We start from the raw sequence: 21,076 nt of genomic DNA on the forward strand, positions 1-21,076 counted from the left end.
ATGATTGGCTTTTGTTTTAGCTGTACCCCTTACAAAATTTTGTTGGCATTGAAAGTGTAGTTTCTGTTGTCATGATGCTACAAAAATGGTTTTGGTGGTCCTGAAGCTGAAGTCAGATGGCTGGTGTCTTTGCCTTCAGAGGGAAGTTAGAAAGATATTTTGTATTGAAAAACAATGAGCAGCAATAGTGATAGCATCTTCTCCGGGTGATGCCGGTAGTTTTCATATGCTTTTTGTTGGCTATGATTGTAATTGACAGTATTATAGGAACTGTCTAATTCAGAGAAGAGATTGTTATTAATAGTATTTCAACATGAAGGTGATTGTCAATTAATCATTAGCAGACATTGTAATGGTACAAGTATGTTGGTTTGAAGATGGAGGTTGAAGTACCAATTGACTAGTTACACTAGCAGTATCATTGACTACATTTCATATGTCTGTCTCATGTGAATTTCTGACCAATTGACCCAGAAGTTAAGTCAAAAGATGATCCAAGGCAATATAATGAGACCAACTTTTCCTCCCACAACACAAATAGTACTAGGACTAGTAAGTTGGGATTATTAATGCTGACGTTATTTCATATCGAATGTTAGATTTGTTCTATTAAAAATAGCTTACATTGCATGATTTTTAAATAGTAATGGATAGGGTGTATAAGCATAAGAATGGTATTGGTATTGTCAATGCTATGATTTTTTTTTGTGTTAGAGTAGTATGACATGAGAGTTGCGCAATCCTTAACCTTAATGTTGTGGGTTTGAGTCATCAAGGTAGTAAAGTGGGGGTGCTCCTACGGAGAGGTAATAAAAAAATGTATAAGAATAGTATTAAATAAAGTGTACAAGTAAAACTATTATTTTGCCAAATCCACCCTACCAAACAACCCATGGTCTAATCATTCACACCATTCCAACCATACCTAATTTAGTTCCAAGCACACAACTAACACTTGCAACATCTCAAAAGTAATGAGGCGTTTGTTTGAACAGGGGGCGGAACAAGGAAATGCTCATATCTCTTGAAATAAAAAAGAAATACAAAATGTCATATTGAAAAACTCAATATAGGAAAAATACCACTAATCACAGAGCCGATAGTTTATTTGTCCTACACTAATCTACTTGTAAACAACAACATTACCAAATTTTACTTCATAAAGAATCCAGATCCCAAAAATTATAATAGTACCCTATAATCCAAGGTAAACGAACTCCTGGATGGCAGGAATTTCCCCAATCCTCTTTAGTGACTCCTTGCTGGGTTGTTCATCCACCCCAATAGCCATAACAGCTTGCTTTCTAGGAGCAACCCTTCCAACACTCATGAAGCTGACATTCACATTCTCCTCACCCAAGACACTACCCACTTTTCCAATCATTCCTGGCTGATCAACCTGACTGCAAAGAATGATACTGCCTTCCAAGCTCACATCCACTTCAAAAGACCCGACCTTTGTCAAATGAGGGACTCCATCTTTAACTCTACCCTCCACTCTAATCTCTCCTGAGTCAGAAATAGCACTGGCAAACTTGGATTCTACATTCGCTATCTGAACCTGAATGAACTCAACTGGACTTTCTGGTGAACCATCTAGGAGAAGTCGTTCTTCAGATATCTGTAGTCCCCTTTGTTTAGCAGTGAAATCTGCATTAACCAAGTTAATGAAAACACTGGAAATTGGCTCAATCATGCCTTTAGTTATCATGGCACGAAGCAATCTTGTATCAAGATCATCAGGTGCTCTAGCTGAACCATATGTTACTTTCACTGATTTAACACCACTTCCACCGGCAACCAACTGGACAGCAAGTCTACCAAGTTTTTCAGCAAGTACAACAAAAGGCTTCAGCTCTAATAGCACCTGCATGAGAGAGGTAGCAAAAGTTAAATTCAGACATTTGTTTTATCAATTCAACAAGCAACTCCCCTGTTAAAGAAAATACAGGGGAAAAGGATAAACCACTTCTCTACATATCTGTAACTCTAAGGACTCAGCTACAATAACACAGATTACATGCTAATTAGATAAATGAAAGACGTCCTACATGGGCATGCTAGTTCAGTTAAAGTACTGCCCCAAGCCTTCCAACCCCCCCCCCCCCCCGAAATATAAATAATAGAGGATGATAACTGGTAAATACTGAAAGCATGTACCTCAGCAGGAACCATAGGTGCATTGACAGCAGTAGCTGAGAGCTCCCCTTTCAAAGCGCCAACAACTGCTTCAGCGACCTCAATTGCCACACCTTCCTGGACAATCATTCAGAGAGTATTAGTAAATGGGTGAACTGGAAGAAAAAGTGTGGCATACATGATTGTAATGTGCACAAACCTGAGCCTCTGTAGTACTAGCACCAAGATGTGGAGTTGCAGTCACATTCTCATGTTGAATCAACTTGCTATCCTTTGGTGGCGGCTCCACAGTGAAAACATCAAGTGCTGCCTGTTACAGGATTTATATGTTAGTACAATTACATAGACTGACAGTGAAGAAGTCTATTCTACAGTCCAATCCTCCAATGGAGATGAAAGGTGAAAGATAACAAAGGATGGCTTTTGGACACTCGATATTCCAACAGGCATGAAGGTTTGAGGGAAATATAGAGACAACAATAGCTCAATAAATAATTACTAATTCATAGGTGTTGAGTGTCTCAAAGATGAAGAGCCAGGACCTGTGCCACAATGCCTGCATCAAGTGCCCTCACCAAAGCTTCTTCATCAATCACACCCCCACGAGCAACATTCACAATCCGTACACCCTTTTTCATCTTTGCAAAAGTTTCATCATTCAGGATCTGCTTTGTAGCAGGGGTCAGTGGCATGTGAAGTGAGATGAAATCTGCAGATGCAAGGGCTTCATCAAAGCTCACAAGCTGCACACCAATAGCGCGTGCACGGTCAGCAGGGGCGTATGGGTCATGAGCGATGACATGCATGCCAAGCCCCTTAGCTCGCCTTGCGACTTCTGATCCAACCTTCCCAAAACCCATCACAGCAAGTGTTTTGCCTACTAGGGAGACACCAACATATTTGTTCCTCAACCATTTCCCTGGAAGCCATATCATGATACAATTTTTTAGAGGTGTGTCAAAGCAACAAGTATATCAGGGGAATTCGTTAGCAGCCATGGAAACAATATTTTCAGACATCTACTCCAAGCAAATAAACATTGGGAAAAAGAAAGTGGAAAGTTAAAGACAGATTGGGTTGAGGGTTCCATATTTTGGGTAATGATCCTAAGAATGCTTAGAAAGGGAAGAACAGATGGAGGTGGCCTTAGATTTTCTCCAAAAAGAAAAAGAAGTGGCATTAGAACTGACAGCAGAACAAATAATAAAACCAATTAGCTGTGGATCATCCTTTATATGTTTCTTTTATGACAGTGTCAGCTTGCGTGTACCTTGACTAATGCATCCCACAAGAATAGGACAGGTACTGGGTAAGCCTGATAACTAAGACAAGCAAAGTGTTTGAACCTGGATCTCCAGGTTTTTCATACTTGCACCAGCATTGATGAAATTATTTCTTCTAGATACATCAACTATTTCATCAATTCCCGTGCTTGTCAAGCATTTCTATCTTTGAATCAACAAAGTCACAGACCAATCCGACTTAATAAGCTACTCCAACTCGAATTACACACTCTAAAATGATTAGTTCACCTTTTTAGAAGGCATTGTAATAAATAAAATTAAAAAGGGTTGTCTTTACTGCAGTGTTGTCAAAGGCGCGCTTAAGCCCTGAAGTGAGGCTCAAAACGTGTTGAGCGCCTAGCCTCGCTTTATGTGCACTTTAGTGTCTTCATTAAGGTTTTAAGGCAAAATTTTCCTTGCCAATGAGCCTCTTCTAAAGAAGTGAGGCTAAACAATTGATATTTAACTTTATCATAATGTTTTATTAATTTCTTTGCTCATACATGTTTATAATTATTAGTCTTGAACTAAACACATATATTTGAAATTTTTTGTCCCTTTGCGCTTTTTTAATTAAAGCCCATGCTTTATTTGCACTTGCGCTTAAAGCCCCAACAAACTTTAGAGCTGTTTTGCGCTTTTCGCCTTTGATAACACTGCTTTACTGCAAAAAAAATAAAATTGCTACAGATACTTCCAAAGAATGTGCATGTATTTCACTTGAATAAGATCTATGTCAAATTACAATCTTTTCTCTTTCTAGGTAATAGAACATTTAGACCAACTTGACATAGATCTAATCAGCCTTGCGAGACCATAATACACGGATTTCATAAGATATTTCTCTCAATCACAAAACAAACTCATTGACGATTATATTCGCGGGCATGTCATTGTATTCAAAACACAATGATGCTGGGGCAGATTGAGACTTTCGCACAGCCTCTAGTTGAAAGTTTTTTGAAAATATATTTAACTAAGTTAGCACCCACGGTCACAAAATAAGTACTCCCTCTGTCCGCTGTTTATATTGCACTTTTCGTTTTTCGAGGGTCAAACCGTTTAAGTTTGACCGGAAACTTGCGCAAGGAATCTTCAATTTTTTTGAAATGAAATTTACATATTTATAAACTATATAAAAAGTAAAGTCACAAAAATTGGCAATTCAAAATAATTTAAAAGACAAATAAAAAATGTAACGAGACTTGTTTGAATCTCAAAATTCGAAAAATGTCACATAAATTGTGCCGGAGTGATTAATGGTTATGTTAGTAGTTTGCCGGACTTAAAATTCTAGATCTGCCTCTAAAAAGTTAAAACGGTTACCAGCTTTGACAGAAGCATCAGCTTGAGCAACATTCCGAGCCATAGCAGTGAGAAGGGCGATTCCATGCTCGGCAGCTGCAACTGTATTAGCAGTGGGCGCATTAACAACAAGGCATCCATGCTCTGTTGCCGCCGCAAGATCAACGTTATCAATCCCCACACCAGCACGTCCAACAACTTTCAGCCGTCCACCAGAAGATTCAAAGATCTCACGGGTCACCTTTGTTCCACTCCGCACAACCAACGCATCACAAAGAGAGATCTTAGTGCACAGCTCCTCAGGACTCAAGTTATATGAGCAATCAACATTCGCAAATTCCTTTAATAGTTTTAGCCCTGCCTCACCTAGTTTTTCAGCAACTAGAACCGTAGGTTTGGCGTCCATAGAGAAAACAATGAACCTTGGACACTGACGGAGGCTTCTGCGCGGGAGGGTAACCCCGGAGACGCGAAAGGCAGAGGTGGAAGCAAGCTGGTTTTTCCATGAGAGAGAGGCGCGTGAAGATTTTGAAGATAAAAGCATAGTTGAAGAAGCTGAAGCCGCCATTGTGGTAAACTATTCGGAGCGTAGCTCAGTGTGGTGAGACGGCAGCGGCGGCGGTGATTGTTGCGGCGGAAGAAGGTTGAAAATGAGTTGTTCTTGTGGAAGGATTTGGAGAGGGTTTTATGGGTGACTGGTTGCTGACGAGTGATGAATAGGAAATTGGGACCAAATAAAGTAGGTGGACGTGTACTCTCTCTTACCAAATTATATTATTTATTTAGAGCCCCTTTGGATTATTTTAACTGTTCTTTTTTATTATCTTTGTCCCATGTGATTTACACATTTTGTAACAATTTAATTATAAAATGTCTATTTTATCTTTAATGAAATAATTTATAGCTATACAAATTTATATCATTCATTTTGGATCACAAGTTTTAAAAGTCTTCCTTTCTTTCTTAATCTCTGTGCCGAATCAAACTACCTCACATAAAATAAGACAGAGGAATAATACTCCCTCTATCCCTAATTACTCGTCCACATTTCCTTTTTTTGTTGTCCCTAATTACTTGTCTATTTTGACAAATAAAGAAAGAACAATTTTTTTTACGTATTATACCCTCAATTAATTACTTTGAAAATGATAGAACTTCATGAAAATCTTAAGTTTTTAATTCATCTACTTCATAATTAATAGAGATAAAATGATAAATTCACTATGTCAATTATTGTTATCTTAATGGGTGTGTCAATTCAAAAGTAGACAAGTAATTAGGGACAAAGGGAGTAATATATTAGCAGAATAATTTGTAATTGATGGGTAAATATAATTAAATTAAAAAATTTAAATTATTTTCATAATAAAATGCCTCAATAATTAATTTCATAATTTACTATGTTCATATTTAATTAGGATTCAAAATCTTATTTTCTGAGGAGAGAAGGAAATCAATTCATCTTTGAGTAGATTTTGGACAAACATAAAAAGTGCCTCTAACCTAAAAAGTGATTGAAAGAGTGAGACCCCACAAAAACAAAAACAATAGTGAAATTAAAAGGTGAAGCCGCCCGTACCTGTGAAGAGGTAGATAGATTACCCGATGATCTAATTTTATTTTACCATAAAGTTTTCATACACGTGGCAGTGCCTAATCGTGTCTTTTATTTTACCTGCAGATTTGATTTGGGGTTGGAATTGTAATCATATTTGACCAATTAAACAGCTGCTATATATCAGCTTCCTCATAATCGTGGCCTCTTTTCTCTACGACCCACCGGCCACCGACGTCGTCAAATTCTCCATTCCTCTTTTCCTTTCAAAGCCCTTTTTTCTGCGCAAGACTTGATTCACAAGATACAATTTGGGTATGTTAATATTTGTCTTTTCTCTTTGTTTTTTCTTTGATGCTTCTTGCTATAAAACAAAAAATTATAAGTTTTGTGTATGGAAAGATTCGAACTTTATCAAACCCCAAATGTGTACTTTTGGGAATAATCAAAATTTTCGTTTCTCTTGACTCCACATTGAGCTATTTATGTGGATGTCTATAGGTTTGAGCTTTTGGAGTTCATGTTGAAGAACTATTCTATCATAATTTGTTTTTTGTGTGCTGTTATTCCCTTATTTGAATTTGATTGTGCTTAATTCCGTATTTAAAATTGTGGATGAATTAGAAAAACTATTTTATCATATATCGTATTTTAATGTAAATTTCTTGTTTTTAGTTTGCTGTAACTACAATCTTTTATGTTGTTGCTGTAAAATTTAGTATGTTCTTCTAAATGCTGTTTTCCATTGGAGAAGGATGAACAAAATTGTAGCTCATTGATATTAGACTAATTGATTGAGAACAGAAATCGTACTGATAATCATGGCAGAAGTAATTGAAATCCCTGAAATTATGATAGATTATAGGGATGGATTCCTTTTTGATGAAGTAATGTGAAAGGGCATAAGTTATTTTGGCTCTTCTCAAGATCCAATTAAAGTACCCATAAACAACCTCAATGGCTAATTCTTTTCCCATATCCTTCCTGCTGATATTTGACAGATGATATCACGTGTAACTGTTGGAGCGTCTAACTACTAGACAGAGCTTTTCTTAAAGCACTGATAATACTTTTTGCCCTTCTTTGTTTTGATGAAATAAGGTGCTTCATTGCAGGCATCAAGAAGATGCAAAGTTACATAAGTGATCGATGTTAGCTCCATAACAACATAGTAGAACCTGTCCAGGAAAGCTTACCAGAAAGTCAAAAGTAGTAAGGGCTAAGGTAGAGTAAGTGAGCTCATTAAGTCTAGGAGGGTAACAACATTACTTACAGGGGCTGGATACTCCAACTAAAGAGATACACAAGGCATTTAGCTTTTAGAAAATCGTTAGGAGTTGAAATGCCATCAAAACATCCGCAATCCCTTTCTTGCCAAAGACACCAGAAAGTGCTTGTTGGGATCATCTTCCCAACTTTCTAATTGCCTCTGTCAACTTCCATCTGCTCCAGCCTTCCACTTCCTGCCTCCCTGCGTTGGGGTCGTGCCCAACTTAGTCCCGAAACTGAAAGAAACATATACTACATATCTGCTACTGGATGCCAACTGGATACTTCTCAGAGCATATCTTGGGTAGACAAGCACCTTTGAGGGCTGTCCAAATTTTGCCTTGTTTCTTTTTTTTTCTTCTTTCAATCTATTAAAGCCTGTGTTCTTTTCTTTGAGAACCTTTCCTGTCCTGCGCCAAATATGTGTAAAGCCATGGTTGAAATATTCGTATTGACTGTGCCTGTCCAAGATGCATGTGCACATATTTGTATTGACTGTGCCTGTCTGAGTCAGTGACTCCTAGGCCCTTTCTGAACTTCTCATAAATGTGAAAGGAAGCTTGCATTTCAAGATGGAGAAAGGGTCATTGAACCATGACAAGTTTTGGCACATGTCTCTTAGCATGCTTAAATTAGGTTACACGTGAAACTGGCTTTGAGGAAATTCATGCCCCTTATAACTGGGCTCATTAACCTTCTGGACTGAGTCGGTTCTTGAATTTTGTTTCTGTCCTAACGCTATGAATGAGTATTACTTTTATGAAATTAATATGGAATCAAGTATTTCTTCTTCTCTTTGTGATTAGATGGGGGATTTTAGCAACTATGATGAAATCATGGACTTTTTGTTGACTAACATATTTGGCTGCATGAATCAAGTCCTTCTCTTAAAGATTACAAATTTTGTGCTTAAAAAATAAAAGTAATAAATATATTAATTAATTCGGAAAAGAAAGGGCACACATTAAAAACACTAGCATATGATAAAATTCATAATTCTTTCTGACTGTAGTGTTCATTCCATAATTTTTTATTTGCTTGGAGGATTGAGATGGTCTTTGAATGGCTGATTTGGTAAAAAATAGATGACCATCAGGATTTGGAAGGTACGGGGAGCTCATCATGTAACCAAGGCTGAGTGCAAAATGATAAGACCGGTAAAGATTTCCAGAACCCTGTCCACTGAGCGCTGTGGAGGCGTTTCAGATACAGGACAGGCTTCTTCATACTAGCACAGGAAAACAACCTCATATCAGGGATGCTAGTTTCTATCTTTCTGAATCTAATGTGTATTGAGTAATGGAAGTTTCTAACCGAGAGAAGTAGCGCTCCCCCTTAGTATTTGTTTGTATTTATTAATTTCATATGCATGTTTGTTTTGTCTTGAATCAACTTAGGCCTTACAATAGAAATGTGTTATTATACTACTTTAGTTTTATTGTTTTAAACTGTAATTGATATCTTTATTTTCTTTAACTTTTCAGATGTATCTTCGCTCCTCTGATTAGTTATTCAGATCAACCACAGCTTTGATTACATCTCTTTTAGAGCGTGGTGGTAGGCAATGGGATATGCAAATGGTCTTCTATGTCCACTAGGGAAGCAGCCACTTCTCTCTTTTGGTGTCATCTCAGATGTCCAGTATGCTGATATTGATGACGGCTCCTCATTCCTTGGTGTTCCTAGGTATTACCGGCACAGTGTTAGTGTGTTGCAAAGGGCAGTTAAGAAATGGAATCAAGAAAAGCCTAAGTTTGTTCTTAATTTTGGGGACATTGTCGATGGGTATTGTCCCAAAGACCAGTCAATGGTTGCTGTCAAGAAAATTGTTGATGAATTTGACAAATTCAATGGCACTGTCTATCACATGATTGGGAATCACTGCCTTTACAATCTTCCTCGAAAGGACTTGCTTCCATTGTTGAGAATCCCTGGCCATGATGGTCATGCCTATTTTGATTTTTCTCCAATTCCGGAGTACAGATTTGTAATCCTAGATGCTTATGATATCAGTGCCATTGGTTGGCCAGAAGATCACCCAAATACTTTGAAGGCCTTGAAAGTTCTTCAGGAGAAAAACCCAAATTCAGACAAAAACAGTCCAAGTGGACTTGTGGGACTGGCAAGAAGGTTTCTCATGTTCAATGGAGGTGTTGGGAAAGATCAATTGGAATGGCTGGATCATGTCCTTCAGGAAGCTACCAAGTTGAATCAAAATGTAATAGTGTGTTGCCATTTGCCTCTGGATCCTGGAGCTTCATCTTTAGCAGCGTTGTTGTGGAACTATGATGAAGTGATGGATGTGATACATCGCTATAGCTGTGTGAAGGTCTGTATGGGTGGACATGACCATAAAGGTGGACAATCAGTTGACTCCCATGGTGTACATCATCGCGTCCTTGAAGCAGCTCTTGAGTGCCCTCCTGGTACTGATTCTTTCGGACACATAGATGCTTTTGATGATAGATTATTACTTTTTGGTACTGATAGAATGAAGAGCACTGAGATGGTTTTTCGTCACTAGACCATCTTGTTTGTTGCAACAAAAAGTAATCTACAGTATGTAAAGTTTAACCACATTTCGCGGTTACAAAAAAAGGATGTCAACTGATACACATCTCGGTCTACCTCCATTTTTCTTTCTTTCGGTTTTTGGCATAAATTTAGAATTAGAGATCTATCGGATTTAGGATTATCATTTGACAGATTCAATATATTGTCTTTGTTTTCATAGCTAAGCCCAACAACACCAATGCTTGTACTTATTTTATACAGATAACAAATATAACATGCTAGAACACCATACAACTTACTTCTACCTAAGTCTAAAATATGATAAAAAGAAGCAAATAACGATCATTTTCGCTGGGAAATTTTGACCGCCTTTCTCTTCTCAACGAAGTAGAATCCGACTAGGGAGATGATGGAGAAAACGGAGAAACAGGCTGCGCATACGTCTATGGTGATGTGGCGGCCTGTGATTGCTGTGATTTTGAACAAGTTGGTTTTCTTGTGAGCATCTGTGGTTTGGCCATAGGCAACAACTTCATCAGTAGAGTCATAAACATAAGCTCTAATGAAATAGGTAGCAGTAGGAACATCCTTGTGTATAGTCCAAGTGAAATTGTTGTTTGAAGGTTTATATGGCATGGTGACAAGGTTAATTTGACAAGTTTTATCCTTTTTGAGATTGTTGTTGGACTTTCTCCATCCTCTGTCCAATTGGCTCACTGGGGCATAACATAATTTAACATTCACTGTCCTGTAATTTGAGTCTGTACCTGTTGGGTAGCTATTGTTCAATGACCATGTTATTGTCACTTGTGCTTCTCCAGCTTGCAGAACTGCATAGTACAAATTCAATATTAACACCTAATTACGGAGTCCGGGGATTTTTTCGAAGAAAATAATTTCTCAACGAAAAAACAAGTTCATTAAAAATGAGAAAAATTATAGTAAAATTCCAGGTTGATTATGTCTTTCCTATCCTCCAACACACCTTATAGTCTCCATCCCAACAGCCCTACACCCCTACTTTCCATAGTATTTATCTAAGTTATAGTACTATAATTTTTTAATATTTTCTATTTAGATATCAAAACGCTAGAAAATAAGTAACCTATTAATTATTTTCCTAAAGAAAATTCAAGAAAATATTTTCTTTCCTATTGAACACACTCTAACAGAGATACTAAAATGTTATAGAGATGGAAATTCAAACTTGTGACTTACAAAAACTTTTGAACCATTACGTTATCACTTAGAGAGCATGTTTGGCATTACTGCTAAAAATGACTTATTTTTAGCAGCATTTTTTAAAAATAGTTTTTCAGAAAAGTACTTTTGAAAAAAAAATTGTGTTTGGCTAATTCATTTGAAAAAATGCTTTTCATAAGTAAATTGTGTTTGACTATTCTTTTTTTTAAATTGCTTCTGAGAGTCAAATTACGAAAAAAGACAAATATTAATGTACTTTTAATATTAAGATTAAATTTTCAATCAATATTATACCTTTTTAGTAGGGTTGAAATCTTTAATTGTTATTTTTTTTTTCTAACCTTACAACAATATTGTTTTTTTTTGTAAAATATAAAATAATAATATATAAACGTAAAATAAAGTATTTAATCAAACTTATAAGATATGCTAATTAATCAATAAGAGATATATTGGTAAATATGTATATATGAAAGAAATATTTTAGTCTTGAGAAAAATAATTTTTGTTTCTGCTTTTGCATTTTTAAAAAACAGAAAATTTTAGCTTCTTTCCATATGTAGAAAAAATGTTTCTACTTCTATTTAAAAATAATATTATTGATTTGTCAAACTCCTAATTTTTCAACAAAAATATTTTTTTTCTCAAATTAAGTGTTTTTGACCTCCCACAATGCCAAATATGCTCTTACTTTCACTTATATTAAGAGAAATATTCAACAATTTATACATAACAAAAAGATTCTATTTTATCGATTTATACTGTATAACTTTCCGACGAACTGAACAGACTCATACCAACCCGGCCATGGTAACACACCATTACTTTATCCCTTCAAACTAAAGGAAATATATATACTCAAATAAGAATGGAAAAAGGTTGCTACAAGTGGACTATAAAAATATTAAATTCCTTAATCATGGGTCGATATATTTTTTTATTAAGAGTCAACTTTCAAGGAATTAATCTAATTATTAGAATACTTTTTAAAAAAAAATAGTAGTAAATTAAAATGATTGTCCAGAAAAAAGGCATACCTTGTCCTTGTGAAGGTGAAGAATTGATTAGGAGAGTTTGCTGAAGGGAAGAGAAAAGAGCAGCATAAGTAATGATAATTCCAAAGAAAGAAAAAACAATTGCTGAGGCAACAAAAATGCCAGAAAAAGTAGCCATGATTTTTGAACTTCCAAAGTATGAGGAAGAGAGAGATTGTATGGAGAAGGAAATATAAAAAGAAATATACAGTATGTGAACCCACTTATTTTTTTTTGATAAAAATTCAACAGGTATCTAATACCTACCTACATTAGAGAACGACTATTCTGAATTTGGATAGAGCTCCATTAAAATAATGCTCCCTATAAAAAAAAAAATTCATATTCAAATTCGCTCGAAATCTTTGATTAAGAGAGAAATAACCCATCTACTGCATCATGTCCCGTCCAGCATGTGAACCCACTAATTTATATAAGTGACGATATAAGTTAGACTTTGCTTGATATGGAGTAGACAAATCAAAATTGAATTTGACATTTATCTAACCGTCAATATACACCATCCAAAAATAAATAAATTATACACCACCCAATGCTTGGCCCATTAAAATATCTAACGTACTTGGTCAAAAAAAATTTAATCCTTGTTCTTAATTCCTCTATCAAATTGTTGCTCTAACGTTGAAAAAATAATTTTTAAATTAATTAGCTAAATATAAGTTGCTATTTTTCATTAGCACTATGGGTGATCAACAAGGGATGAAATTAGTTTAATTATGATGAATTAGTGATGTCTAATATTTAAAAAATATTGTTTGAAATAATTGATTAAATTAAGGATACAAGTGGGGAACCTCAACTCTTCACTAAAAAGGGAAATTTTGGAAAAGTTGGAATCTCTATGAGTATCTTGATATTGGTGGAAGATTCAAAGAACTTTCAAATACATATAGTTAATTATATTATTATCATGCTGGCCCCTAGATGACTTGCATAGACAAAATATGATTTTGAAATTAAAAAAAATGGTCTATTCCCTTCGGTCCTGTTTATTTATCATTTTTACCCTTTTACATGTTCATTAAAAAAATAATTATTAGTTATTTGACAAACTATTATTATTGTTTGAGCACTTAATCTTTTTATTTCTTTTTAGAAGATTTATTTGAATAATAAGAGTAAATAAAAGGAAAAATATTATTTTTGAATATGAAAAATCTTTGATAGAGACTTTTTTTTTTCCAAATAATTTCCAAGCAAAGTGAATCTAAAATATAATTGAACTCCAATACGGTGCAAGCTTCGACTATTATGTCTTTAGCTGAATTCGTTGACCTTACTAGTGGCTACTTTGTTAATTAAATCCCAAAATTAATTTGGTCGCTTCATGTGGTGTAGGGATGAAATTGTTTTAGCCTTAATTAGAGATTTCAAGTTTGAGCCCTAAATATGAAGAAAATCTCTTTGGGATAGGGTCCTTCAGTGTGCAATCCAAATTTAATCGGGACATCAATGTGAACTCTAAATATTGAGTGAAAAATTAAAAAAAAAGGCCAAAAAAATGTTATTATATTATATACAGAGAGAGAGAGAGAGATTCCTTGAAATTTTGGAAGGGGTTGGCAACTTGGCGTCTTTCACTATCATGAAGATTAAGAGAATATTCAATTTTGACTGTAAAATGAAATCTTTTTATAGTGCTAATATATGTCGGGACAATTTATGATAGTTATAACTAGGTAATGTAATATATATATATATATATATATATATAATGATATTTAACGTTAAAATGTACTAATTAAAAAAGTTAATACATTATGACTAAATTCATAACTAGTTGTATCGTACCTGCAAAGAATTAAAATATAAAGAACATCTGCCTTTAAAATTAATTTTAAAATTTGAAATTTAAAGTTTCATGACATAATGATTTTACAATGTAATTTAGTAAATTCCACTCTCTCAGTGATAAAGGTATATATTCATAGTTTTTTTCTCGTGAAGTTATGACCATAACTGATGGACCATTGTTATAGGTAGAATAATGTTATACAGAAGTAAAATATAACATAAAAAATCGACTCGAGAGAAAATCATTTCATTATTGTGAAATGTCTTTATAACAAATAACGTTATAAAGAGATTTGATCGTCTATTGTCAACTTCTTTTATGCATGATTTATAATAATTATAATTTGAGATCAAAGAGAGGGCATCCGAATTAATTAACAAAAATTGGATTTGGAAAGATTATCATGAACAAGTTGCACTCACGTCTCCAAATGAAAGATTATATGTTGAACAAACTTTGAGTTTTTCCAAGGTCCCAAGAGTACCCATGAGGTAAGAGAGATAACAAGTGTGTGTCTGATAATATTCATTCAAGGTTTAAAAAAATGTTATTAATTAAGAAAACAAAATTTGTACCTTTGCAAAGTATTTGCTTGAGATGATAATGTATTATATACGAAATACTAAAGAGTAAATACAACAGAGACAAGTATAAAGACAAAAATACATTATTCAATTTCAAACAGATAAATAATGAACTGAATTAACTTCGAACAAAGTATATTATAGAGGTATTGTAAGATGTTGATACAAACCTGCTAACAAAGCTACTTGCTTGATTCTTCGGAAGTTGTAGAGGTACTATTTAAATACTCCATCTGTTCCAAATTAGTTGATCATCTTACTAAAAATAGTTGTTTCATATTACTAAATCAAGAAAACATTCATTAATTTTTCTCATATTACTCTTACAATTATTATTTTTAAAGTGTTCACATTTATTTGTAAAATTTTCAATAAGTCTTTTAAAGATTGAATTAGTAAAATTATCTTTTTATTTATAATTTCTTAATATACGTGTAAAAAAATAACCAATTAATATGAAATCCAGAGAGTATTCATATTACTAATTAGTAGTATTTATAACGAGACACCTTTTGATTTATTATTTATCGTATAAACACATGCTCTTCCGACGACTTTCATCATGTGTCCTTTCGACTCGTAATAAAAAGTTTGAAAAATAAAATAATTAGTCGAACCATCAGAAAATCAACTGACTACATTATAATGCAACTTGGCCAAAAAGTCTTGGTGATGATGACTTTTCTTATTTCATATTAACTGAATTTGTGATCTATAAAGAAAAATATTCAATGACATAATTTAAATTACATTTTTTCATTGTTGCTTTTTATGAAATTATAAATATAATTTTGTAAGTAATGCGATTTGTTTCTTAGAAAATGGAATAAGGAGTACATGATAGTATAAATCAAACAAGAAGGTAATTAAACAATGTAAAAACCTGATAAAACAAACTTCCCTCATCCAATAAAAGTACAGAGTATAAATTAAAAACAAGAAGGTAATTAACAATGTCACGCATGACACATGATGAGTCATCAAACTCAGTATTAAACTTAATTAATACATTATCTTATATATAAAAAAAAAAAGTCTACGATACATCGAAAATAAAGGAGATTATTTAATTTCCTTCCACATAATCACACAATGTAGATCCATCCATGGTCATAGTCATCATCATCGCCATCACTTACCTGCCTTGGCCTTTCTCTTCTCCATGTAGAAAAATGCAAAGAGAGCGACAACAGAGAAAGCAGAGAAGACAATAGAACAAATATCCAAAGTAACATGTCGTCCGCTAATTGCTTGAATGCTGAAAAGGTTGTCTACCTTTTTGTCATCAGTGTTTTGTCCATAGCCAATTTCTTGACCATTAGCATTCAAAACATAAGCTCTAACAAAGTAAGTAGCTGTTGGGATATCCCTCTTGATTGTCCAAGTGTAATTGTTGTTTGAGGATTTGTATGGTACGGTCACAATTTTGAATTGACAAGTTTTGTCCTTTTTAAGGTGGTCTTCTGTTTTCCTCCACGCACGGTCCTTTTGGCTTATGGGGGCGTAACAGAGCTGCAATTTTACTGATTTGTAGCCTGAGTCTGCCCCTGCTGAGAGTGTAGTGTTCAAGGACCACTTGAATGTGAGTATGTCCTCCCCGGCCATCAAGACTGAAAATATTTATACAAAGGTAGTTATATTGCACATAACTTTTATTTAGTAATACTGATCGATAATTTAAAGTAACACAGGTTAAATTACTTATACAACAAGATCATTAATTGTAACTTAAATCTATGTAGTATCTGATATCTTAATCAAACAAATTTTACTTAATATTTTCCTTCTTCTAAAAACGAAAAAGTAAACGACTAATGCTAAGAAACATATCCCCAAAGATACAAGACATTAACTGTACTAAAAACTTAGTCGATATTTACACAATATCAATTACATGTATCATATCACTTAATTATAATTTATAGTTGATCAATACATATCTTCACTCTAAAAGTCAATCATCCATATAGTATTCATTTTTTCCCAGCCCTATATATCTTTTTGCTTTCGTACTGGTCACTCAAATCTAGAACCTTCGTAAAGTGACAACAAATTAAAGCCTTGAATTGCAGTTGTGGGGGAATACTTAGTGTGAGATTACTACATAAGTAAAAAATATATATATATATTTCTCAAATCTGAAAAATAAAAAGGATAGGTAATACACAGCACATACCGCCCGCTTTGTGTTCAGCCTTCACTTCAAGAGCTTTCTTGAGGGTGGAGAACAATATTTCACCATCACAAAGAGCCAAAAATGAACATATGACAATTGTAGCCACAAAAATAGAACGAGTACTAATTGCCATTTTTGCCTATTATAATCTTCTTACTTGCCTCTTTTAACTTCTTTTTGGTAATAAGAGAGAGAAAATTGGAATGTAATATCCCTAATGATCAATGAGAACCTTTATATAGATATCAAGATATTTGCCACAAAAGTAGGCCATTTCTTAAAGAAAGGTTAAAATATGAATAAGTCAAACATAAGCCCAACTGGCAGCTACCTCTCTAACCTCCATAAGGGGTGCAAACAATTACAATAAGACAGTGACGTCATTTTCTTATACTAATTAAGTTTTATATAAGTAATAAAATAACTAATTGATGTTTGAATTGGCCCTAAGCAATATTCAAAGGGTAAGTTTATGACGTTTTACAGACTAATAAATTTGTAATTATATTATGGGAACTACTTGTTTGGACAAGAGCTTAATTAGAAGTTGACCTTGGTTTAGATGAATATATTTTTATATTTTTTGGAATTTATAATTTGTTCCAAGTAATATCCACTGCGATCTTTCGACACATTCGATATGAATATTTAACGTTACTAATATTAATTTTGGTTAAGAGGTTTGTCCCCTAATGATTTGGAAAGACTCTAAAACAAGAAAATGATCAAGTGATTAAGGTTGATCTATGAGTTGATGCAGAAGGTGGGGTAGGTATGTATTTTGTCATGAGAAATCGCTAATCGTATGTCCATTAATCAAGTTTACATTATTTAAGGCAGCATTTACTAGTTGGCCTCATGACCTCATCATATATATTTATATAAGTAATTTAAACATATATTATACATTTATACTCCTGATAGTTTTATTGTAGTCTTATTCAATCGGCTTAATATGTTTACTTATATTTAAAACAACGTGTTTATTACCCATTGATAGATTTAATTATCTTGATATATATGCTGTTACCTAGGCTAGAAAATCAGGTTGCCCTCAGCGCTAAGTACGGTTGCTAAAACTTAAAAGTAGTTTAAGTTGGGTAAGACTTTTTGTACATTTTATATTAAGCGTTAAAATTAGAGATTTTCACCCAAACAATAAGACAGATTTATTGTTTACGTTGTTTTTTACCTGATGTACTATGTTTAATTTAATCAGTTGGTAAACGATCATTTAAGTTAATTGTTAAAGGATCCTCCTTTTTTTAAAAATAAATCAATTTGCTATAATTAATAAAATATTACTATGTTGTGTAATAATTAGGTACAAACATTTCTAATAATTGTAAATTGGATCTCAAAATCGATTATCAAAGTAAAATTTTCTTTCCATATATGAAGTTATGAGCTGCACTTTCAAGTTTCACTATTGTTTTCCTAACTAATGTATATTATTATCCGGATGAAGAAATACATGGAGTCTTAGTAGTCATGTCATAACTATATGGGAAAAAAGTGCATACAAGTTTCGACCAAGATAATTGAGAAAGATTCAATCAATTTAAACCATTCACATCATATATTTATGGCTATATTTATTAATAACATGAGTTCTCAAGTGTTACATCATCAATCTAAATTCCTAGTAATCTTGATCAATTATATTTATTTTAATAAATAAAAAATAAAAAAAGGTCTCAAAGAGCTGAACCACCATCCAACTCCCCCAAATACATTTTAAATTTTCTCAAGAGAGGGGAGAAATTAAAAGCTCCATTCTTTAATTATTATCATTAACTTTTAGGGAAAATGTATAGATTTTACTCTGAACTTGTTCCGAAAAATCGAATACACATTCATATTATTATGACGATCTATTACACAATTAATCTTGTTCAAAGTGATATTAATACCTTTATTTCGAAGGGATAGAAGATTGTATATCAAAGGCTATCTAGTGAAGAAGTTTGAAATAACATAAGTGAATGGTAAGTTACTCAACTTTTTTTTATCGGTCGATCGGTCAAAAATAATTAAGATACTCATGATTATTTTCTTGTGTTAGGAACTTATTTTCAACGATCTGAAAATTAAAAAAACATTTTACTGTATTATTTGAAGGAATATGATATGCAGATCAGAGAAGATGACAAAAATAAGGGGAGCAGGTTCATGTATGTACGGATCACAGCCTTTTCAATTACACGTACGGAAGCTTATCTCTTTCTCGTTGACTTCAATTTAATTAGTATATTTTTACTAACTAATACACGAATTAAATACACAATTTCTCAAATGCATTTCCTTGTAGAGGGGTAATAGCAACTACTCTCTGTCCAATAATACCTGTATACTATTCCCTCCGTCTCTAATTACTTGTCCATTTTTAAATTGACATACCTATTAAGAAATCAATTAATGATATAGTGAATCTACTATTTTACTTCTATTAATTATGAAGTGGATGAAAAGTTTTGCATTTTTCAAAGTAATTAGTCATTTAATTGAGGGTATAATAGGTAAAAACAATTGTTCTTTCTTGATTTGTTAAAATGGACAAGTAATTAGGGACAACTATAAAAGAAAAAGTGGACAAGTAATTAGGGACAGAGGGAGTATTAACTTTGCACGCTTCTTAAGAAACTATAAATAAAAAAGTAATTTTATTATATCACCCTCTGAATATACTCCCTCTGTCTCATTTTATATGTCATTCCTTTCTATAAATAGTTGGATCACAATACTTGTCATTTTATAAAATTTATACATAAATTATCATATTTTGTCTATTATACCCTTAATAGAGTAGTTAATTAATTTCATCATTTATTAATAAAGTTGACTTAAGAAAACATTAAATAAGGGTAGAAGAGTAAAGTTACATCATTTCTTAATGCAAGCGCAAAGTAAAAACGTGACATATAAAAAGGGACAGAAGGAGTAATAAATACAATGTCTTGAAAAATATAACAGAAAAATGATTATAATTAATGATAAGGGTAAAATTATCCATTTATTTTATAATGTGGACAAATATTGTTGAATAACACAAAATAGTATAGTGAATAATTATTGTTGAAAGAAGGAAGTACATTTCTTTCTGATTTGATGTTGTTCTCTCTTTTTTCCTGCTTAAAGAAATAATTAAGAAATCCAGATTAACGGCGGAGTCTGTGCTTACATTTTTTTTTTATATGGAGTAGGATAACTCTTTGACTAGAAATATTTATATACAGGATTTATCTAACATTAGTGCAAAGGGCAAAAAAAAATGGGAAAAGGAAGATGAGATAATATGCAAAAGCTACGGTCTCTTGTTCACGCCTTAAATTATAAGTCTACTCACCTTGGAATAATTAAACATGCTGCGTCTGAAGTTTTATACAATTGAAATTCAATCAAAATATATGGTTGAATACTGTCATTTTTGCCTAAATGTTCAAACTTTTGATCTAAAGTTCAACTATTTTATCTAAACTTCAGTGATTTTTTTAAATCTAAATTTCAAACACTGCAGATGTGAAGTTGTTCCGAAGTAAACACAGAATGTTTATTAAAAAGTATGTACAAATTAAATAAAGAAAAAATGGTATGAAATAGCAAACTATTAATTAATTCAAATTAAATGCTATAGCCATAGTTTATTTTAAGTAAATTTTAATTGTAATTCGCAGCAAACATTCCCTTTTTTTGCCATCTGATTCGATATACAATTAGTCATTTTCGGTATACAAATAGTCATTTTATACATTTCGGTATAAAATGCGTTTGCTTTTGTATAAAGTGAGAGAAAAATGTATATACAAATACAAATACATATATTTTCATCTTATACACTTATAATTATACAAATACAGATCTTATTATACAAATTACAATGTATAAATGAATTTATACAAAACTGAACAATTTGTATAAAATTGAATGTTTGTAGCAAATTATACAAATCAAAAGCTCCATAGCAAACATAAAATTTGTTATGGAGCGCAATTATGCAAACTATACCTATAACATACAAATATGATTTTTATGTTTGGTATATGTGAAAGGTACTCAATAAAGGTGCCGAAATTGAGTACCCATGAACAAAATGCGAGTAAATTGGGCTTTTTATGTGTGAATCTTGTGTCCCAGTCTTAGCGCATGACCAGCTCAATCAAAATGATGGTTGAGAGGCCCATACTTGATATACTCGTAC

General features: G+C 33.1%; 4 protein-coding genes across 4 annotated transcripts; 1 reads left to right on the forward strand and 3 right to left on the reverse strand.

The window, feature by feature from the left end:
- Window positions 1-1,010: 1,010 nt before the first annotated feature.
- Window positions 1,011-5,420, reverse strand: LOC125824057 (D-3-phosphoglycerate dehydrogenase 3, chloroplastic-like). The gene is made up of 5 exons (XM_049503409.1): window positions 4,749-5,420; window positions 2,682-3,058; window positions 2,339-2,449; window positions 2,161-2,256; window positions 1,011-1,867 (listed from the first exon to the last, which is right to left on the reverse strand). Exons 1-5 carry the CDS (start codon window positions 5,293-5,295, stop codon window positions 1,196-1,198), a joined length of 1,803 nt encoding a protein of 600 aa, XP_049359366.1. The 5' UTR covers window positions 5,296-5,420; the 3' UTR covers window positions 1,011-1,195.
- A 3,113-nt stretch (window positions 5,421-8,533) lies between these two features.
- Window positions 8,534-10,161, forward strand: LOC125824082 (manganese-dependent ADP-ribose/CDP-alcohol diphosphatase). The gene is made up of 2 exons (XM_049503431.1): window positions 8,534-8,708; window positions 9,036-10,161. Exon 2 carries the CDS (start codon window positions 9,116-9,118, stop codon window positions 10,073-10,075), a length of 960 nt encoding a protein of 319 aa, XP_049359388.1. The 5' UTR covers window positions 8,534-8,708; window positions 9,036-9,115; the 3' UTR covers window positions 10,076-10,161.
- A 246-nt stretch (window positions 10,162-10,407) lies between these two features.
- LOC125824049 (high-affinity nitrate transporter 3.1-like) lies at window positions 10,408-12,506 on the reverse strand. The gene is made up of 2 exons (XM_049503400.1): window positions 12,306-12,506; window positions 10,408-10,895 (listed from the first exon to the last, which is right to left on the reverse strand). The coding sequence occupies exons 1-2, from the start codon at window positions 12,439-12,441 to the stop codon at window positions 10,408-10,410; spliced, it is 624 nt and encodes a 207-aa protein (XP_049359357.1). The 5' UTR covers window positions 12,442-12,506.
- A 3,073-nt stretch (window positions 12,507-15,579) lies between these two features.
- LOC125824066 (high-affinity nitrate transporter 3.1-like) lies at window positions 15,580-17,011 on the reverse strand. Its single transcript, XM_049503419.1, has 2 exons — window positions 16,879-17,011; window positions 15,580-16,312 (listed from the first exon to the last, which is right to left on the reverse strand). Exons 1-2 carry the CDS (start codon window positions 17,009-17,011, stop codon window positions 15,834-15,836), a joined length of 612 nt encoding a protein of 203 aa, XP_049359376.1. The 3' UTR covers window positions 15,580-15,833.
- Window positions 17,012-21,076: the final 4,065 nt, after the last annotated feature.

Source organism: Solanum verrucosum, unplaced genomic scaffold (genome assembly GCF_900185275.1).
Source record: "Solanum verrucosum unplaced genomic scaffold, falcon-dt-bn FXZP01000088.1, whole genome shotgun sequence".
NCBI classification, from domain to species: domain Eukaryota; kingdom Viridiplantae; phylum Streptophyta; class Magnoliopsida; order Solanales; family Solanaceae; genus Solanum; species Solanum verrucosum.